Source organism: Centrocercus urophasianus, unplaced genomic scaffold, assembly GCF_019232065.1.
Source record: "Centrocercus urophasianus isolate 14NV4802_14NV808 unplaced genomic scaffold, USGS_Curo_1.0 seq_26, whole genome shotgun sequence".
In the NCBI taxonomy this organism is placed as follows: domain Eukaryota; kingdom Metazoa; phylum Chordata; class Aves; order Galliformes; family Phasianidae; genus Centrocercus; species Centrocercus urophasianus.
The window spans coordinates 2,614,673-2,630,246 of record NW_024884822.1 but is presented as its reverse complement, the minus strand read 5'-3'; the positions used below and the strand labels follow the sequence as shown (position 1 = coordinate 2,630,246).

General features: G+C 45.0%; 1 protein-coding gene across 2 annotated transcripts in view; it reads right to left on the bottom strand.

Moving 5' to 3' along the window:
• Nucleotides 1-714: 714 nt before the first annotated feature.
• Nucleotides 715-15,574, bottom strand: part of SLIT3 (slit guidance ligand 3) — a 472,881-nt gene continuing 458,021 nt past the window's right edge. For both annotated transcript variants that reach the window (XM_042826239.1, XM_042826238.1), the window contains exons 34-37: nucleotides 7,182-7,336; nucleotides 4,626-4,911; nucleotides 2,303-2,511; nucleotides 715-1,254 (exon numbers count right to left, since the gene is read on the bottom strand). In XM_042826239.1, coding sequence (XP_042682173.1) covers nucleotides 1,016-1,254; nucleotides 2,303-2,511; nucleotides 4,626-4,911; nucleotides 7,182-7,336 — 889 coding nt within the window. In that variant the 3' untranslated portion in view covers nucleotides 715-1,015. The remainder of the gene's footprint in view (nucleotides 1,255-2,302; nucleotides 2,512-4,625; nucleotides 4,912-7,181; nucleotides 7,337-15,574) is intronic.

The following is a 15,574-nucleotide window of genomic DNA, read 5'->3' as shown; positions in this document are numbered from 1 at the left end:
GCACCTGCACCACTTTCATGCTCGTTATGACCTTTGCATGATACAATGTCAAGGCATGACAAATTTAGTAGCAGTGCATTCCTTGTATTTCCTATACAAAAAAGGGCTCAAGGCTGGGAGCAAGAAGGCACAAATCTGGGAAATAACATAGCTGAGGAATTAACACAAAACTATTATGTCATTTATTAGACATTACTTAGCACTTATTTCACATCTTGCCCCCAAATTTCCCAAAGCAACATATATTTCCCCACTTTCTTTCCCTTTGTCCCCTTCTTTTGGATAAAGCTGCCTGTGCTCTATAGATACAGTTGCTGAAGAATATATTGTGAACACAGATAAATACAGCATACACAGCAAAAATGTATTATAGCATTACAATAGTCAGATAATGTAGTTAGCCTCAAGCTACGGCAGTGCTTACGTGCTACAGGGAACCAGTTCAAGAATATCAAGCAGAGCCACCGTACAGGACCAAAGCAGCATGGGCAGTGTGAGGCAGAGCAGGGGACCGAGGGGAGGCTGCTCAGGCCTGTGGGCAGGCAGGTCGCTGTCAGTGCGGGGATCCGCTTTGCTACCAGGCCCAGCCCACAGCCTGGGAGATTTCTTCAGCCCGTATCAATTCCGCAGCAGGTCCTTGGAACACCTTTACATCTGTCTGTTGTGCATACATATTAAGTCCCCCCCACCCCACCCCAACATTTCTCCTGTTAGGCTATGTTTTCTTTATATAATTTTTTTAAATTTTAACTTTTTAATTTTTTTTTTCTTACAACTGTTAAAAAAAGTTTCATGGTAAAAATAACTCACTATATGATACACATACCCAAAGTGGTGTGATACTTTATATAATAAAAGATGAAAATAGTCACTTTCCATAATAAAAATAAGTTCTATTTTTTGTTTATTTTACAATATACTTAATAATTCTTTTCTTCTTCACTCTGAAAGTAAATAGGTCCCATTTTGATAGCACTTCTGAGTCGATTAAAGTGGCGAGAGGCTGGAGAATGGCTTATGAGCATTTTGAGCAGCCGCACTCCACGTGTCTCTCCAGTTCCTCTGTGAAGGTGGAGCCATCCACGCACTGGAAGAAGTATTTCCTCCTTTTGCTCCGCAGTGGGACGCAGCACTGCCCGCTGCTGCAGCTGCCACGGCATTCCATGCGGGGCACTTTGGAGGCGGTGACGCACGTCGTGTAGCCCTGCTGCTTACGGACCACTTCTCGAATGATCTCCCCTTGGCAGAGATTCTCTGGTAAGACAGCGGAGATGTCAAGGAAGCAATGCTGTAACCATTTTGCTAGATATTCCCCACTCATCAGCGGACAGCCCTGTGCATGTAGTGATACTCAGGGCAAGCAGATGCCGTGAGCAGAACCGTAATCTTTTACTGCTTTGTACCTGCCACCAAAACAGAGCTAGTGTTACACAAATGTGCAATATCCGGCACAAGGCAGAGGCTGTGCAGGCCTGATGGCTTTGATCAGCAGTGCTGGAAGTGCTTTAATGAATGTTGGGTGTTGAATCCTGCAACGCTCCTGCAAAATGCAAGTTAGTTTTACTATGCCTGCTTCACAGGATCAGAGGTCAGCCTGCTCTGCGTGACATCGGCCATCTAGGGTACTCACTTTGTCACAGGCAGATCCACTTTAGTGAGACTGCATATGATCTGTATAATTTGGAAAGTCTGTAGTTCACAGAAAAGGCACAACAGTAATACAAGCCAGCTCCTTCCTTCTGTACAGGAAGGACTGAAGGCAGAAGGGATGAAGTTAGAACTCGCAGAGTTTCCAGTGTTTTCAGGTCAGGGCAGAAGAGGCACACCCCAGCACGAGCTGTGGGATGCCCCTGGAAACCTGCCCAGCTGCACCAGCAGGAGTGAGCTGGGAATCTTCACTGCCACTTCAGACAGGACCTCCTGCCATCTAGGCCCTTGTTGTGCTCTCCACAAAAGCCCCTGGTATGCAGTGTAACACTCCTTTCCCAGCACTGCTGACTGACCACTGTTTATCCAAGGAAAGCCTCACAACAACGTCCAACAACCTTACAGAATCTTGGAAGCAGCAAACCTTGAGGATTCAGGAGACAGGGAACAAAACCCTGTACTACAGATGTCCTCTTTCCATATGTTAGATTGTAGTGGTTCATTTCTCTGTTGCTCCGTAGAGGGTGACTTACCTTTATCTTTCTTATTATTTGCCATTTACTCTCTAATACAAATTACATGGAAGAGGGGGAAAAGAAAGATGTAAAGCAGAAGCACAGCAGACCAACATCCTGGTCCCTGTGGCCAAGCATACCTTTGTCACAGTGGTCTCCGCTGTAGTTGGGATCGCATTCACAGTAGGGTTCCCCATGCTCAGAAATCTTACACTGCCCATGGTTGCATTTCAAAATCCTGCACGGGTTCGAGGAATTGTTCTTCTTCTCACAGTACATGCCTGTGTAGCCTTCCATGCACTTACAGGTGTAAGCAACATTGGCTGCCATGCACTTACCATGCAGACACCTGGAGAAAGAAAAGTACTCTGACGTTGAAGTTCCTCTTCCCAGGAATGTTTATAAGTTTGGATTTTGCTGTTTCTGCATACTTAAAGCCACGACAGTAATCTAAGAAACAGCAGATCAGCGTCAAACACATTGAAGAAACTATGAGTTTTCAGTGAATAGTAGATAATGTTCAGAGAATACACTTGGAATTTGTGATCCAAAGTGATCTCTTGGAAAAACATCAGGCTCTTCCATGAGCGTGGACCAATACTTGGCACCCACGCGAGACAGCACCACTGTGTGGAACAAAGTGCCAACAGTCAATGCCCAGGCTTCTCTAGCAGAACTACTCTACAAATAATATCAGGTGATAAAAAACATTATGAGAAATAAAGATTTCTGTGAAAAAGCCTAACACAGGCTTAACCAGGCAGTTCTAGCTGAAGAGTTCCCCGGCTCATGTGATTTGCCTTAAGCTTTGGTATAACTGAGGGTTAGGGTTAGGGTTAGGGTTAGGGGTAGGGGTAGGGGTAGGGGTAGGGGTAGGGGTAGGGGTAGGGGTAGGGTGGTGATCCTTAGCAAGCTCTCTGACACCATGCCTGCTTCTGGGAGGACAGATTTGGAACGGGCAGGGAAGAAGGCAACATGTCCAGTTCAGGGAAAACTGCTCAGGGTTCATAGCCTTTATTCTATCAGGTCTTACTGACATAAACCAGTGGCTCTTTTTTCTTATTTCTTCGTCCTTTAAAACTGTCTCCTGCTTATGTTGAACCCTTACACATTTAGTTTTTAATCTATGCAAATAGAAAGCAGAAATAGTAAAACAGTATCAGTCAAGTCAAGACATGCAAAATAATAACTAAAGGTGGTCACAGGCTGTGAAGCAGTATTTTTTGCCCCGCTAACCAAAGGTGTGCTTGGGTATCAGCTGTTATCAACTACCTGTTCATTACGGTTGCATTTCCTCACTGAGGTTAATCTGTGAGTGTGGGAGCAGAGATCTGTCAGCTGGCCTGGACACAAGGGGCTTGTAACTCCAAAAGTGACTTAATGGTAAGGTGGGGCAGTAAGAGAGTATTAAAAATATGCACAGCTACTTTCCTTAGCAAGGTCTACATTCATTATTGTGTAACACTCTGTGGATCACATGAGAAACCATCATCATGTAAACATCTGGAAGTCCCTCATTTTTCTCTGTCCAATCACAACAGCCTCATTTGGGTCACTTCAGTCTGTAATCTGTGAGATGCTTCTCAGTGCCTTCCAGGGTACTAGTTTGCAGAATTAGCAAGTTTAAAACAGTTCCTCTGCAAGTCATATTTGGGCCCCCACTGGCCAGAGTGATTATTTACTGTGTCAATTTACCTGTCAAAAGCATGTGGTTCTAAAAAGCCCCTTCCAAAGATAGTGCAACCAAAGCAGCTTCTAAAACCAGAGTACTTCCATCTGCTATGAAACAGCACTGAACCACGCAGTCTGCTGGTCTGCCTTGGGCTGTTTCCTTGTGTACTTGCCATAAGTAAGCTATTCATCCAGTGTTTCTGATGGAGATGTGGTTATTATTGAGCCTTTGAAATGTGAGTGCTTTATAGTCATACTGCCTTTGCATGCAACACCGTGCTACTCTTCAAACTTGCACTTTAAAGGGGTGTTTCAGAATGTAATATTTCATTCACCTATTTAAGAAATTCAAAACTGTTCACAACAGACTGCATAATGGTTTTCAGGGAGTTAACTCGAATTCCCTGTCCAGAGCTGCTGCATATCACTACAATGCAAACCTCTCTCTTGTGGCTGGCTCTGCTCTGGATACATGTGTGCACTCACTGCCTCAGAGGCAATGTGCAGCCATTAACAGATGTTTTCTTACTTTAATGTGTAAATATAGCTGAAAGTAAAGCCTGCTGTATAAACAATTAGCTCCTCTAGGAGAACGAGGTCATTTGGAGAGTGACCAGCATCAAAACAAGACATGAAAACTGAACAGTCCACGGACACCGACGTGCACTATCAATAATTTATGTGGGAACCCAGCACCTCCAAAAATGGTCACATGTGCTTTTACAAGATGAAACGAAAATATGCATTAGCTTTAAAGCTTTTGCCCTCCCATCAGCATTCATTCAAGCTTACTTGTGGTTAAGACATGGGTCTCCAATTTCCTGGTCACACAGGGGGCCTGTCCAGCCTGGGTGACATTCACAAACCACACTTGTTTTTTCCAGGGATCGGCAAATGCCGTGCTTGCAGATGTTACAGGATTTACAGCCAGGAAGGACTCCTATTGACTGCTGTGGTAAATCCTTGAAATCCTGTAGCTCGTTATTGATGCGAACATCGTGAATACATCCATGAAAGCCACTTGGTGCCTTATCTGCACCCTGGCGCAGAGAAGATAATCCAGTAGAGGTCGGGATCCCTTCAGATAAAAAAAGAAAAAGGGAAAGCTTGCTCACAGTTACAATGCTAGTATATAAATTATAATAGCTAACATTTCTTTTGCCTCAGCACCTTGTAACCTTTAAAGAAGTGATGTGCATGGCACCTTTGTAAGGCAGCGCAACTGTATTGTCCTCATTCTGGAAATGGAAAGGAACAAAAATACAATCACTTGTTCAGCTTACGTAGGAAATATATTATTAAAAAAGGGGGGAAAAGAAGCTCAGATCTTTGGTGGATGGTCATGTATTTTGTCCTTAGATAATGCTCCTTCTGCCTACAGTTCAATAGCAATTCTCCTTCTGAAAGGTGAGAATATTTTTGCTTGTCAGCCAGTAGCTACGATTCTGGGATACAACAAGATAGTTACCATGATTCAACCATCAAGTTAAGGAGTGCAACCCATAGAAACTAGCTCAGAAGAAATCTAGAGTCAGAGAACAGTGTATGAGGAGGCCAGCCAAACCTTTGGGGCGAGTGCCCTTCATGTCATTCAAGCCCTTGGAAGAGTTCCCAAGCTCAGAGAGCCAACAGCTTTTTTGGACATCGTGTTATGCCCTCCTCACTAGCATCTGCTTCAGTTGTACTTGCACAGGCAAGTGCTTCCATTTTCAACTGTATAAGGTCTCTGGATTTTGCTATTGGTAACTCCACTGTCAAAGTCGAAACCAGATCAACATCTTTGTTTAATAATGATTTAGGAGGAAGGTTGCTAGACCAAGTGGAGAGATGTGCAAGATTCTGGGTACCTGAAGCCTCAGGTCTGTCTTAAAGGTTACAGTAAGAATTGTTCTGGGATTAATTTAATGACTTAATTAAACAGCCTGAAATGGAAGGGCAGTTGGCATTTATGGCAATGCTAGATATACATAAGTGGCACATGAGTGAGGATTTAGAAAGACTCAAGAAGAAATGCACGGGGCAATACAAGTCTCTGCTGAGCTCCGTGCATTCTGGTATCCAAAAGAGTCCTTCACTTCCCTGTGTATAAATTGCAACAAGGTGGGAATCTCTTTAGCTGAATTAGAGAGAGAAATTATGATGGCCTCAACAGCAGATCATCTTTGATGCACACTGCTCTTTAATAACCGGTGACATTCCTAACAGAAACCAATTATAAAAGTTCAGCTCTGTAAAAAGCAAGATCAGCCAGTTTTCTGATTTACAAAGGCAATATTCAGGGCTCTTTTAGAAAAGGGTTATTAAAAGGAATTGTTTATAAAAAGCTTAACCAGCACCAAATGGTCAAGTGGTTTCTACTATTGCCTTACATAATCTGCTCAGAAAAAGCTTATAGAATAGATTTTTTAGTCTGTTTTTATTCTGCTGAGTTTTGTATTTAGAATAGGCTGTCAAAAAAAAAAAACCCCAAAAAACAAAAACCAACAACTCTGTGTCACAGAAAATGGGAGATTTCAACATTTATTCCAAAATGGAATTGGTGGGGGTCTGGAACAAATAAATCCATCAGGCAGAGCACAGGATTCATTGTCTCTAATGCCCCGACACTTCATCAGTGGGATACTCTGATTCTGAGCATCTGCTTTCCACTCTAGGTGGCCCCAGAAATTACATCCTGAATATGAAAAAAACTTTTTAACAGAAGTTTGATCAATTCTAAAATCTTTCAAACATTGTTCTGGCATCAGTTTCCAGTGAGAAAACTGTTAGCCAAGAAGTTTTTAGTCAGCTTGTGTGTTAATACTGTTTGGAGAATATAATCTTTTCTTCTTCCCCCAACTTTTAAACCTCTATACAATTTACAGCAGAAATACAGTTCACTTATAGTATGTATAAACCTACTGATGTTTGATTTGCTTTTCTGCAGTGACTCCCTGCAATACTTCTATCGTATTCTTCACCATGAGATCTTACTGCCAGCAAGTTCTGAAAGCTTTAGAAATGACCAACTGGTCTCTCTAGTAATGGCCACTGAACAGAGACTGCTTGTGCCCTGCTTAGGTTAACTTCCCTGGTCTGGCATGTGGGTTCATGCAGACCATGCAGGGGGATGCTAATGAAATATGAATAATGAAATTGAGAAGCAACCTCTGGCGGAGGAGAAGGACAAAACCTCTTGTTTTCCCCCAGTCAGAAAGTCCTTTCCACAGGATGGAATACAATTTGCTTCTGAGAGAGTTCAGTGAGTCTTCTGAGAATTATTATTTTTTTTAACAAGCCTCTGTTCTGTTTTGCTTTTTTTAACAAAAAGATTTTTAACATGTCAAAGTCCAGAGCAACTCATTGTACCTCCAATGTAGAGCGGTGTGTTGAGGCTGACAGAAGACTGTTTCTGGAGTTTTCCAAGACTTTTGGGAGTCCCCTTGTCCACCACCAGGTTCAGAGTTTGATTCAGCATCACAAGTTCCACACTATGAAACTGCCCATCATTTACAGTTTCCACACTAAAAATAAAAGAGAGAATTAGATGGTGTTAACAGTGATCTGCCTATGCTTCTGTTACAGCTTGCAAAGCACAGCCCCCATTCCAACTACCTTTATTGCCACTGTCCTCGACAGTTCTTCCACCACGAGCCACTAAGGTACAAATTCTAAACTTTGCTGATGTCTGATGTGAGAAGGCAGAGTATCTATATCTATGTAACACTGGAGAGGAATGCTGCATCTGAGGGTTGTGTCCACCCATGAAATTGATTAAAAACTTGTGCTTACACATGTTCCACTTGTAGTGTACCCATTAACCCTCCCTACCGTCCCACAAAGCCAAGACAGTAACTACTGCAGCTGTAATTCTCAGGACATAACAGCAGAAGTGTAGCCCCATGGTACACTGGCTTTGGTGGCAAAGCTAATGAAAAGTTCCCATTTTCTAGTCATAGCTTGCTGCCCCTCTGTCACACTGCTTGGTGCTCCGCTGCAAGACCAGTTATTCTTCTGTGTTAGTTTAAACTCAAATTACTTTGCAGGGACAGCAAGGGACTGCAGTATGGGGCAAGAGACAGCGGGGGCTTCAGAAACCATGATTTCCTTACAGAGCCAAACTATCCTTCAACTGAAATAAACTGCCCTCGCACACTGTGGTGCCAACCCTCCCTAAGCCTGGCCTGTGAGACCCTTGCCTGAATGCCTCCTAAGTGGGACTCAGACATCCAACACTGCTTTGCTGACAATCCAGATTTGAGTTTGCTCCATAAGTGGGATATACCATATTAAAATAAAAACAGTAAGTTTAAAGAACGGGTTTTGCTCATTCCAATGGCCTACATGCTCAGCGTCCTCCCTCAGTGTTTGAAGTTCACAGGTCAGATTCCTTTCAGGTATTCTGCAAACCTGCAGTGCAGATGTGCAGGTCTCAGAGCTCCTTTGCCATATTTTCTTTACCATCACTGAAGTGGAACAGAACACTCAGGAGTGACCCACCTCTAAAGAGGAATTACCTTGTAGATCTATCCACCTCCCAACCTATTTGACATGCTGCTGTCCATCCTTAGGGTCCTGTGCTGCATATAGATGTAAGGAAGCAGTGACATGGGTAGAGGTAAGTGCCAAGGACATACGTGGGATGTACTGCCACAGGCTGCGTACCCTGCAGAACACACCTCTAGCCCTTTAGCACTGCTCTATTGACTGACACCAGTTGGTCTGAGCTTGCTATTCCTGAATTCTGCTAAGAATGTGGCAAATATCTGCCATGTTACAAGGAACAGCTGTGTAATAACTCCCTGCACGCCTCACTGCTGTGTCGCAATACTTAATTCATGTGTATGAAGCACTGGGACTTTCAGTGCAGCTGAAAGGTGCTGGATACATGGCAGCACAATAACAACTGTTACTTTATGCAGCAGTGCCAATGAGAGGCAGAACAGCCCTGTGACAGTTGAGCTCCAGACAGATGGATGGCTGCAGGACAGCACGTTCCAGCTGGGATGGATGGCTGCAGGACGGACCGCGTCCTGGCAGGATGGGTGTGTGGGGCCAACACACAGAGCCGTGCTGCTATCTGAGCAGGGCCACGCTGTGGCCATTTGTCAGAGGACAGTGCTATCACATCTGGCAGCGCTGCCTGTTCCCCGGGCCAGGATTTCACAGGCATTTATCAACCACTCCTCCACAGTGAGTGCTTCCCCCAAATTGTGCGGAGAGCCCCGACAAGAGGCCAACAAACGGCTGTGTGTCCTGGCAGCAGCAGCAGCTGCCTACGTGGAGCTGTGCCTCTCAGCACGTGCAGGCAGCAAGCTCGCTGGGATGGAGCTTGTCCCCACCTCTGGGTACACGTGGGCACACATGGCCGAGTGCTGCTCGATTCTGACTTCAGCTCAGAGCCCCGCTTAGTCATCTGGGACCGCCGGAGACAGTGGCTTGGCTGCAGATGAAGGGCAGAAAGCCACAGGCGCAGAGCAGAGCCCCACACGCTGCTCGCAGCACAAACTCGCAGCGCTCGGCTCTTTTACCGGAGGCTCCTGCCCGACCCAGCTCTCTGCAAGGCTCTCCTTCAAATCTTGACCGAATATCATCGGGGGTCGGGTGGGCGTGCAGCGCTCATCCTTCAGCAACGGCCCGCGGTGTGGAAGCGCTGCCTCGGGGTTGGGGATCGCCGTCAACGCGGCCTCGCGAGGGCGCCACGAGGGGGCGCCGCAGCCCCGCGGAACGCGCGCGGCCTCGCGCTGCCCGGCGACGGCTCGGGCCGGGCGGCCTCGCGGCGCCGCTCGGAGCGTTTGTCGCTGTTTGTCGCTGTTTACCTCCCAGAACTGCACTATTACTTTCTCTAAGGGTCCCAGAGCCAGTGAGAAAGAGCACACAGGAGAAAATCAGATTTTAAATGACCCCCGGATACGGCTTTTAGTTTGTGCTGTCTGGGTGGCTGCGCCCAGCGGGAGCTCAGGGCTGCAGCTCCCCACTTGGAGGGCTCGCTAAGAGCCATCAGCGCCTCACAGTGCGGTGACTCCAGCAAGATGGGCTGCATGCACTGAACCGGATGGCACACACAGACAGGGCCATGGCCTCCACCAGGGCTCAGACTTCAGAACACGAGGAAGTGAAGGGAAAAAGGTGTACTGAATAGAAATACTCAGGGAATGTATATAAGACCTGATTCTTACTCTCATCTTTTATATGTTTCTCTTCTTTCTCTCCTGTTTGCTTTCTCCTCTCCTCCAGCCCCCAAGCACGCACAGATGTTATAAACACAACTCCCCCTGCTCTAATACACAAGAGGTTTACAGCCGAGCCACTGTAAATATGCCTGTGAACAGAAATGCATTAAAGGATTAAAGTGTTCAACTTGTAAAGCTTGGGCTTTGGGGTTCATTCTTTTCTCTGACATGTAATGTACCTTCAGTGTGCACAGCAGAAGCAGCAGGGCAGAGAAGTCAAAACAAAAATAGCTCTAAGTATCACAGCAAACTATGTCACCGAGGAAATGCGTAACCATCAATTATGCAAATGAGAACATCAATTCATTAGCTACAGTCTCCAGATTTTCTTGACCTCAGTCTTAATGGGGACATGCCTCATCTGAAGCACAGAACAAAGCAAACAAGAAAATGGTAAGTGACTGGGGAGAGAAGGCCACGGGAAACACTGAACTTGGGCAGTCTTTGAAAAATCCAAAGTAGAGGGGAATAGCCAGAAATATCTGTCCAAAAGAGCTCAATGAGCACTCAGCACGTGGGAAGAACAGGCACTAAAATCAGGAAACAGGTAGAGCTGCAGGGGAATACATGGAGACACAATTTGGGAGCTGTGAAACTCCCGTGCTGGGATGACTTCACATGCCAGTGGTGATAGGCTTTCACCTTTCCAAGCTACAGCTACCTCCTGCCCTTGGTTCCTGTTATAATCAGTCCCCAGCTTAAAACAGATTTAAACTCCATGGCAACAATGGCAAAACCATAATTGAGTAGTGCTTGTGCTACTTTTACAATAACACATCCCTTCAAGCACTATCATCTCCGGAAGCCAAATAAAAACCACATGTTGAGAAGAAAGCACGAAAAATGCTAATGAAACACAAGACCGGGGAAATAAGAGGTGAAAAATATGTTTTAAAGCACTCAAGCTCACTTCCAGCTTAAAATACACTCCCTTTTGTTATGTTCAACCTACATGATTCGGGTGTCAGGTCTCCTAAACTGAGAGCACTCAATGGTTAAGATTTTTGCTTGCTACCTCCATGCTCATGTGCTTGGCTTTATACCTTTTCTCTTACTTCTAACCCTGCAGACCACCCAAAAAAGCCATCTTTCTCCTCCTGGTGTTTACAGCCCTTAAACACTGGCAGCTGATTACCATATCTCCCTTAATGATCATTTGGCCAGGCTATGCATATCTAATTTCCAGTCATAATTCCACTCCTGCAGCACCCCTGCCAGCAGTGAAAGCTATTGTATTACAGACCTTCTAAGGGAAAGGCAAGGACCTTTTTTATACTCCTGCAACATGCAATTAACGCAATCCTGACCCCTTTTTGTAGACTATTCATTAAAGGGGCAGATTCATGGCCAGTGTAAGCACTCCCTGTTTGCAGTAAATTCTCACCATGTTCCTGACGTGGGCAGAGGGGCTGAATCCTGCACCAGTCTCCTGCAGGATCACAATGTCGCTGCAGAGCTGAATGCCTCATTCTGCCAGCTGAGAGTTAGTTAAACGCAAGCGTTAAGAGCAATAGAAATAGCTTGAGTGAACTCTGCAAGTCTGAGGCCCCCCTGACTGGGGGTCACAGTGCTAATACCTTCCCATCCAGCTCCTCCACAACAGTTTGTGCATGATGGCACACAGTGCACTGCAGTGCAACGAGCTACTGTTTCTCTGTTCTGTTAACATGCCTCATGTAAAATAACAAGCCCAGTAAGCACAGAATGTAAAAATGATTACATATAGGTTTTGCAATGCCACTGGGACTCATTAAATCATTTACCCTTAAAAAAGAGCAGCAGGGCCAGTCCCAGCACCCAGCACCATCTCCCTTGGCAAGAGCCACCCCCCACATGTGGCTCTGGCAGCCCTGCCTGCTGCCTGGACCTGGCACCAAACAGGTGCTGGTGCTTCTCCAGAGTGCCAGGGCCACGGGCTACTGACAGCAGCTCTGACATTCTACTGGTTATCACGGGACTGTTTCCAATGAGGAAACCCATCAAACATCTTCACAAAGTCATTTTGTCTGACAGGACACTTTACACCATCTATCCTCTTTTCAGCTCTGGAAAATATCAAAGTATCTGCCATTTAGCAATCAAGGTCCAGGGCCACTACAGAATACAAGTAAAAGTGTTTCCAATTTGAATGACTGAGAATCAGTTTTTAAATCTGAAATCCAAGGCTAAGCCCTATGAAAAAAACTGGCTATTCAGAAACCTGACAACAGTCAGGAAATGAAATTGTCTCCATCCCATCTATGGCATCATACCTACAGCTGTGCACATCTTCCACTACAATAAACAAAATCCATTGCTATCTGACACCTAGAATGGCAGCTGCTTTGCTTTCCTTTTCTAGCAGCACTGGCAAAGCTGGGCCCCACATTTCTATACTGGGAAGAAGCACTGAAATAATTGTGCACAGAACTGTGCTGCACCTCCGTGACCATCCTTAGTGCCAGTTCTGCATGCACGTCTTCCAGCAGAGACAGTGTATTGAATCCAGAGCCTGGTGCTTGGAATAAGCAGCACACACAGCTATCACACATGGCACACACATACACTTTGTGTTACTCATCATGTTTACACAAAATTTACGGGCAGAATGAAACAAACTTGTTATATTAGCTTGCTACATTTTTTGCTGTGAGGCAAAACCCTCACAATTCAAGACAGAAGCAGCCACTAGTGGATACGCAGATTCTGAAGTTTCTTTGACTACGACTTGGTTTGTTCCAGCATCGTCCGCTATGAGGATACTTCAACTTTCCTCTGAAGTAATCAGTATTAATCAATGCTGAAAATACACCAGACTGACGGTAAGAAAATGCCTTCCCGCTCTGCACTGTGCTGGAGTGTCCTCACCTCGAGCAGGACTGAGTGCCACAACACAAGGATGTAAAGCTATCAGACAAAGGCCCAAGGAGGGCTGCGAAGATGCTGAAGGGTCAGGGAGCGGAGGGCAGCGCTGAGCTCTGCTCTGTGTGACAGTGACAGGGCCCAGGGAATGGCTGGGGCTGTCAGGGGAGGGCGGTGGGCACGGCACAGCTCCCATGGCGGTGGGCACGGCCCCAAGCTGCTGCAGCTCAGGAACGCTGGGACTGCACTCTCCAACATCAGGTTTGGCAGTCCTGTGTGGAGTCAGCTGCTGCACTTGATGGGCAATGTTGGTCCCTTCCAGCTCAGCACATTCTGTAAATACCTTTGCATGCTCTTCTCCAAGCTACTTGCTGGAAACAGCTCAGCACCAGAGTGGGTTCCCAACATGAAGAAACCACGGTGAGTGCTCAGGTGGATCAACACCATCACTGGTTTACAGGAGCTCAGGAGTTGCCAAGAGCATCATCAAGGTTTCACTGATGCTCTCTCTAGATGAATCATGTTACAGACATGCCACTGACTGAATCAAGTCATCAGAGAGTGCAAGAAGTAGTTCTCATTTCATAATTACTTTTAGTTTGGCTGGGTAGTTTTAAGGGTTGAATTGAACTGACTGAAGTCAAGCCAGCTATTTACTTTAACAAATGCAGAAAACCTTTATTTATAATGTGGGTTTCCACATTCGCAGCAGCAAATTTTCTTTTGGTGATGAACTATGCTATTGATTTTAGTCAGTCAAGTCACTTTAGAAAACAATTTTGGGCATCACCATTCATCTTCACATAAAGCCAGGAGTGCTCCAGTACAAAAACCTACAAGTACTTCCAAGGTGCTGAGCTCCTTGTAGAGCTTCCAGGAGCAAACTCCTCCCTCCTTGATGCTCTTAAAAATACTTAGGAAGAATGATCAGTACGCTCAGCTGCTGAGTGAAATGTCAGAACTATGAGGGATTTGCTTCCCATTTTTGGGCCTAATCCTCTGAAGTGTCCATGACAGGAAGGAGCATTGAGGAGCTGCATGAGGGCAGTGTGCTGCACAGTTAACTCTAACAAGAGGCTGTTTTAACATGTTGATTCCTTTCAGACTTCTCCCACTTTTTGTTTAGTTCTGAACCACCCTTATCCCGTTACCTCTCATCTCTTCCTGGGATTAATTCCGACATCTTGCTGACTTTATTATATTTTTAATATTATATGCTGAAAGAAATCAGCATTATAATGGCAAACTCACATATTCATGTGTGCACTGCGGTCCTGTTTCGCACAGCCCATTCTAAAAGGCTGCTGAGCAAAAAAAAACCCCAACAACATATCTACCTTTCACTTCCAATAGTTGCAATACAGGTTAATTTAAATAACAGCTTCAAATGGCACTAAACCCTCAGTGGCATAAGAGCACCTACTGTGTTTCTTGCCTTCACAAATGGGCTTAATTTTGCCAAAGCTCAACATGGAGTGCTGAAGGGAAGACACGAACAAGCATGCCACTGCTTTAGCCACAGTTCTGGCAGTGCAGCAGTGCTGGTGCTGTGAAAACATCCCACACCGAACCCACCTTATGTGTATAGCTCAGAAATTAAACTGTGGGTCTGCAGCACAGTGTGCCTGGGTACTACAATCATGGAATCATCAGGGTTGGAAAAGACCTACAAGGTCATCCAGTCCAACGGTCCCATGGTATTACGATGAAGAGAAGAAGGCAGACAGGAGGAGAGAGAGAAATCCTATCATTCTTTCAAGAGATAGCTGAGATTTTAGAAAGAAAAAAAATTAATTCAGGTCAATAAGATTTGCCTGCTAAGCCACCAGGCAGCCTGGAGGAGAAAACTTTCCTCTTTTTAAGCTTCATTTCAGCAGAAGAAAGTTTCTGAATTTCATGAAAGCAAATATTTGATTCTGAACCAAGTGATAAAAGTTGGATGATATTTAAAGATCTTGGCCTTACATTTCCTTTGTCCTACTACACAAAAAAACACGGAAAACTATAGAAATCCACTAAGAAAAACACTTGTCTTTTTTGTCCTGCTCAGATACACCAGAATCCTTTATAAAGGCAAAAAAGAATTCATCTGTCCTTCGCCTTGGCTCATGCAAAATGTATATTACATTCAAATTTTACAGCGTTTGCTGTGCAGGTCTGAGGTTAATGCTGGTCTCGTTCGTTATATTTGATGAAAATTCCCTAAGGAGCACATGAGAAAAATAAGGTGTGTGATAGCAAGAATAAAATGAATTGCAAATGTCCGTAATTATTAAGAGCTCAGTAATGCTTCATAGAGATCTCTGAAAAACAGACTATTTAGAGACTATCCAGAAATACCAAAAAGGAATCCCATGAGGGGCAGGCATAGCACAAGCTGCAGATTGTGAAGGTATTAGGAAGAAAAGGACCATCATACAGTGAGCTCTGCAGAGACTTTTGGTAAAAAAAAAAAGGGTTTGACAAACTCTAATAATGATTCAAAGAAGAACTAATGCTTTCACTCCTCCAGCACATTCCTCCCCAGAAAGCAGTGTATTAATGCCATAGCCTCGAAGGCTTCTTTTCAGATAAGTGACTGCAGCTAAGGAGAGGTGATTACAGAAAAATCCCATCTCCCCCTTCTTTGGTCGATGTGGAAGCTCTTCCATCACTGAGGTAATTGTTCAACCTCAGCACCAGCAGAGC